The sequence below is a fragment of the Diospyros lotus genome, chromosome 11 (genome assembly GCF_014633365.1).
Source record: "Diospyros lotus cultivar Yz01 chromosome 11, ASM1463336v1, whole genome shotgun sequence".
NCBI classification, from domain to species: Eukaryota; Viridiplantae; Streptophyta; class Magnoliopsida; order Ericales; family Ebenaceae; genus Diospyros; species Diospyros lotus.
Window position 1 is genome coordinate 6,259,452 of NC_068348.1, and position 6,447 is coordinate 6,265,898.

At 39.8% G+C, this 6,447-nt stretch overlaps 1 protein-coding gene across 1 annotated transcript; it reads right to left on the reverse strand.

Moving 5' to 3' along the window:
- Window positions 1-257: 257 nt before the first annotated feature.
- Window positions 258-5,040, reverse strand: LOC127812428 (uncharacterized). Its single transcript, XM_052352799.1, has 10 exons — window positions 4,605-5,040; window positions 4,087-4,176; window positions 3,827-3,935; window positions 3,692-3,733; window positions 3,516-3,575; window positions 1,814-3,346; window positions 1,531-1,632; window positions 1,271-1,408; window positions 988-1,119; window positions 258-893 (listed from the first exon to the last, which is right to left on the reverse strand). Exons 1-10 carry the CDS (start codon window positions 4,721-4,723, stop codon window positions 705-707), a joined length of 2,514 nt encoding a protein of 837 aa, XP_052208759.1. The 5' UTR covers window positions 4,724-5,040; the 3' UTR covers window positions 258-704.
- Between the last annotated feature and the right edge of the window lie 1,407 nt (window positions 5,041-6,447).

The window sequence follows — 6,447 nt, forward strand, 5'->3', positions numbered from 1 at the left end:
AGATGCCTTTTCATGCACTTGCCAAGTTTGTTCCAGAATTATCAAAGGGAGATATAGTAGCATGACTGATGTTTTCAAAGGAAAAGTTAATACCAGAAGCAACTGCTCAGTAATGATAGTTTCAAACTTAGGATGCTAGTAACATATCTTCAGCTAATTGAAACTGCACATGTAAAGAACAACCAACTAACTATATTAATCAGCGATGTTCAGATTCCATTCCATGGGGAATTTAGCATCAACATATAAGAGAACGCTTGATAATTAATTGTTCTAAGATTTGCAGGGGTCCATGAAGTCAAATGACCACAAGAAGGTCCGAAGGACAGAGGTTAGCACTTACACTTTACTGGCTTATCAGCTACAATCTATGAACAGGTTTGGAACTAGAGAGGACAACAAAACAAATCAAAAGAATAAAACAAGTATGTAACTATTTGTCCTTCCCATTTATGTTCCCATATTTCTATTCAAAACACGGGCTGCCTATTGAATGGTTTTAAGCCTATTTAAGTTGGCAAACTTGGTTCACTTGTCTGCTACAACTTGGGACTGCTTACACTAGAATATTGCAGACAGCTCTTTTGGTTGATGCACATTCTTGTGTATTTATCTTTGTTCTTTCCGCGTTGTGCTTCAGGGTCTGTTTCCATGGCACGTACAAGTGGATTCTCAAAGTATTTGTGGCTACCTCGAAAGCTCAATCACATAAGTCCCTCTGCCAAGCTGATGGGAAGGGATACCACAGGTTGATGGTAGTTGTTGAATACCATAGTCCCTACATTGAGAACATTTGCTAGTTCACCAGGTAAATTAATTTCACCTGTTGATTTCTGATATAGAAGCTGATAGAGGGAGATGGATATTTCCTGTTTTGTTACACGCCTATTTGCCTGTAAGACATATCAGTTTCAAAAGATAGAATCAGTTGAAACACAAGCTAACATGAAATTAGCTATTTCTTTTTTGTCATTGTCCACTATTTACCTCAGCCTCGACAACAAAGCAAGCCCATATCTTATTGTCTTGAATTTCCATCATTCCCTTCAAGATGGTCAACCCTAAACCTTGAATTACATCTACTATCTCAAGAAAAAATCCCTTTTCTTCACAGATAATCTGCAGCATGAGTAAAAGTATGTTGAGTAAAACAATCAAATAATTCCCCATGAATAAGTAAAGGTTAGGTAGTCAAGTTCACTGTAACAGAGAGAGAGAGAGAGATCTTACATCAGCAACTATACATATACATTTAAGTTTGTTTATATACCTGTATTAGTTTTTGCCCAGGAAGACTGAGGTCCTTAACATCCACTGGATCCATCATGGTCCGAGCCCCAACTTCACTAGCCCTAAGAGCATTCAAAACACCATTACAGGAGTCATCTCCTGGGACCACTTCATTTCCCTGGTCAACCATGCAAGTTTCTTACTATGAGACATGCAGCACTATCAAAGCAATCTTTGTGCATTTTGATAATTTAAACCATCTTCCATGTATTAACAGACCTTAGCAGATCAATGTATTACCTTTTGTTCCTTGGCCTGTTTTAGTTGCTCTGCATGTTTTGTCACACTTTGCAAGAAAAGCATGTGTTTGATTGTTTGTGCCAACAAAGAATCAATGCTCATCTGTTAGACCAAAGTTTTGGAAATAAGCCAAAAGTTCAAGCAGTAATCTTACTTATAAAAGCACTAAATGCTGAAATAAATTACGAAACAGCTTTTGATTCCCGCTAAGGTCTTTCTCATTTTTCAGTTCCTGCTAAGTTTATTTTCTGCTGAGTGAATGAACAAGAAAAAGAAGAAATACCTTTACACCATTGGGAATGAGTTTCCTCAACTCTGCTATGCGTTCTTGGATCTGGACGCGGTCCTTGGGCTTAGGTCGAGAACCTGGTCTGGCTCTTTTCCTGGCACCCTTTGGACCTTCTCCAGACCTTTTAGGTTGTGATACAACACTACTTCCACCAGTGATGCTATAACTGTCAGCACTCCGTGAACCCACCTCTGATTGCAACACAACCTTTTTCTTTAGTTCCAGGTTATGTACAGGCTGGGGTGAGTTCATGTTCTCACCAAAGGAGGGAATACTTTTCAACTCCACCGGATCACCACTTACCGAGCAATTTCCTATTCTTCTTTTGCAGGCCAGGGACAATTCATCCTCAAAACAAGAACTGCCAATGGAATTGCAACTACTGGCAGTACTATCGAAGAACTGCTCGATTCCTAATTTGGAGAATAATGTTTCTTGGGAGCCAATATGTTCCTTCGGGATGCATTCTGAAGCAACCGTACCAAAATCCAGGTGGCCACCACTCACTATTGGCATCAGAATGTCGGCTAGAAAATCCTCTGCCTGTCCACACTCAAAATCTATGCCCATGCCATCAAAGAAGTCATTCTCAATGTTGGAGTCGTTCAAGAAAGCCCTGTTTCCCTCGGAATTAATCGTATTTGTGATGGAACTTTGCATGGAATTAGCCGAATGCTTAACTGGAGTGTTGGCTGGGACGGCGGGTCCATTCAGACCAGATGATACTGATGAAAGTTCCATTCCTTGTGAAAGGTTCTCATTCAATAGGGTAGCCAGCGTGTTATCGCTCTGCTCTGGCAAGGGAACAATCCACCGGAGATAATCATCCACTGGGCCAGATTTTTGGAGAACTCTTGTCAGATCACCTGCCTGAGGCGACTCCATGAATGCTCTTTGGTTAGTTGACCTATTCTCTATTCTATCTACTCCTATCTCGTGTACTAAAGGAAATGTTGAACCCTGAATATTCTGAATTGCATTACTACAAGATGTAAGGCCGTTTGGTTTAGCAGAATGCATATTTTGAGAACCCGTGAGAGTTGTATCAGAAGAAGTCAGTTGTTGCTCAAAAGAAGTCAGAAGCGAGTTTCCAAAACTCCGTGAACTTCCAGTTGGGCCACTGGGGCGATTTGAAGTGGCAGACTGTTCAAGCGGCTCCTGTAACCAAGCGGTAGGCTTGCTCGACAGTTTGAATGGAGATTCGATGCCAGCCATTCGCAATTGATCTTGAAGAAGATACGAGTTCATGCATCCCGGGATTGAAGTGAAAGCAGGTAACAGCTGAGGATAGGTTGAGGAGCTCGGCCCCAAGCAACTCTTGGAGGTGGCGCCATTCATCAGTTTCAGGGTATCAAAACAGGAATCCCCAGATGATATCAAAGAAGCAAACACCCCGCCTTGACCATAGACTTCGTTGTTTGAAGATGAAGGTGTATTGTTGTTGTCTGTATCAGTATCCATTCGATGATTATCTATGTCGAGAAAGAGTCTTTTTGTTCGGTCCACAAACTCCACCCTCTCCGGAATCTGCAGCAGACAGAAGCAATACAATCAAAGGTAATCAGGTGTGAACAATCGACCTTACTTAACTGATACATCGATGAAAAGGCACAGTAGTTCAAGTTGAAAATCAGATAACAAGATTGAATTTGAGAAGCCTATTCTCAGTTGCCTTAGGTATAAGCCGAGTGCTGACCTTCTGGGTCGAGCCAAACTGTACCACACCTCGTGGCTCAACAGAGACTAGCGCAATCGTCTGCGAAAAGTTGAGATTCAATGATCAATTTGAGCACAAAGAGCATGGTTGCAGTGTACAAGGCTTCTCATTTTGATCGCATGTGTTTAATTTGTTGATGGGAAGGGGAAATTTACCTGAATTCCAGAGGAGAACAGGCGATCAATCTCGGAGTCATCCTGCGAGTGGAAATTGAGACTTGTAGGCCTTATTCATCGTAGCAAAAGCGGGCACCAGTAAGCAAATTTTTGAAGTGAAAGCATCGTAGATACCTGGAAAATATCCGGGCTTTCGAAAGAGCCAGCGGGTTTCGGACCTCCAGAATGGGCATCTGCAAACATCCACCGGTCCTTCCTAGTGAAAGCGGCTTGGCCAACAACTCTATAAACAACAAAAACAATGGCAAGATTCAGTGCTGTAAAACTACTAAATGCAAATACTCTCATAGAAGGTTCTGGTTCTTCAAGACCCTGAATCCATGAAGCAAACTCGTGAACTTGAACTACAAATTATAAATTCCATGAAGCATTACCCATTGCCGAGGATGTGGACTTGCAGAAGCATGTTGTCAATGGCAGCCCCCATTTTGTCATCGTAGTAGGCATCTCCCATTGTCAACAATCTGGCGCAGCCAACAATACACTTCATTCAGCCACCGACAATATAAATCAACCATTAAAATGAACCTAAAAGGCTCTGAATCATCATTTGACCATATCCTCTGATCAGAAGACATGGAATACATAACTATAATAAGAATACCCACAAAACAAGAAGGAGACCAATTGAAATTCTAGTGTCGGAAGGAACAATCCCACGCTATATCCGAGTTGGAAAGGGTTGTGACTTACTGGTAAAGCTAACTCAGAATGGCTTTTTTTAAGATAAAATTGGTTGGAAAAGGCCAAAAAGGGCAATTCTTTGTCTGGGACAGCCAAAACTTTGATTGCATCACCAGAATTCTTAATTTTCTTGCTTGGAACAAATTTAAGAGGAAAAGAAGAAGCCGACTTGAGAGAGAGAGAGAGAGAGAGAGAGAGAAGAGATTACAAGGAATTGGGGCGATCAAAGCGCCAGAAAACGCCATAAGACCATCCGTTGGAGCAGCAGAGGGTCTTGAGCGCCTCTTGAACAGAAGAATCACTCTTCTCTGAGAGCATTTGGGCCATTAATTAAAATCCAAGAAAGCAGCAACGCGACACTACTTCTCTCTCATGCGCAGAACAGAAAACCGGCCGGCGGCGAGTCGGCGATTGCCCGAAAATGATGATTCCACGAGAAACGCTTCTAGCCCCAGTAGCTGAAAAAGCAGAAAAAGCTGCGATGCGTGCGAGTGGTTGTGTTATCCCTGTCAAGGTTAGGATCTCCGAATCATACTCACACTCAGACTCAGACTCAGACTCAGACTCAGTCTCCCAAAAGGCCGGCTCTCTCTGCTCAAACACTAAACACTAGACTCTGAACACCCACTTCAAAAAAAATAAATAAGGATGGAATATATAGGTAGCGAGCTTGCTAGACCAAGAGACAGTTAAAAAGACACAATTAGACAAATACATTTTTATTTATATATTAGTCTCTCTCTCTATATATATATAGAGAGAGAGAGAAAGTGAGAGTCAGAGAGAGGGGGGGGGAGACATGGTGGGACCCTTGGTGTTGGCAAAGGATCTGATAAGCCCTCCGAGCTTCAAGGCAAACAGAGATCTTCCTCATTTATGAGCTTCTGTACTCTCTCTCTCTCTCTCTCTCTCTCTCTCTCTCTCTCTCTCTAAATTTTGTTGTTTTCCTCTTTGTTTTGATTTTTTTCAAAACTCAAGTAAACCATAAGCTCTGATTTTTGTGAGGATAATTGTGGATTTGGGCAGATTTAAAAATTCAATCAAATTAATGTAATTGAATTGATTTAGTTTAGGTTTTCCTTAATTTGATTTAGTTTTGATTCTAATTTCTTTAGATTTTATTAATTAATATTATTATTTCTTTAGTTTAGGGGAGGGGGGGGGGGGGGGGGGGGGGGGGTTGAATTAATTTCTTTAGATTCAAACAGGCCATATAAATTCAAACCCCCCTCACCCACAATCACCATTAGAATAAAGATGGCATTCTTGCATAACATTTGTTTTTTAAGCTTATTTTCCTTTTATTTTCTAAAGACACTTTTTATAACTTGAATTTATGATACTTTTAATTGTAAAAGATCAATTTCTTCGTTTGTACTAGAATTCACCCTTATTTTTATCATAAAACTTAATATAGATATAATATTTGTATTCATAAATATGGTATAAACGACGTCCGTAAGGATGATATTTTAATAATTATAAATGATGTAATCTTGAGATTAAAACAACAATAAATAATTTAAATTTTCCAATTTGTGTTGAGATTCAGAAGTACATATAAAATTTAAATTAAATAATTTTAATGAAGATAAATAATGTGAACAATTGTAGAAATAAAATTACTTAATCCTCGTATAATTTTCATAATGTTTCTCAATGATTTTGGAAAAATTAATGCAATAAATGCGAGATATCTGGTTAGATGTCATTGTAATTAGTATATATCTTGTATTTGTGAAGATTGCCATAATATTTAAATGTTAAATGCTATGTGACATCTTGATCTTTTGCCTCAAACTTAATATAAGAATAGCACTCCAAGACTTGTAATCAAAAGTATCCCAATATCTCAGCTAAAAAGAATCCCAATATACAATCTTAAGAAAAGCATTGCTTTTTGGGTATTATCGGCCCAATCTTAACCCTCGGTCCATGGCCCAATCTCAGCTCTCGACTCTATACTCATGACCCAATCCTGATCCAATCTTGACCCATTTCTGGTCTTGCGCCAGTCTACAATAATATCATTATAGCCGCATGTTAGGCAC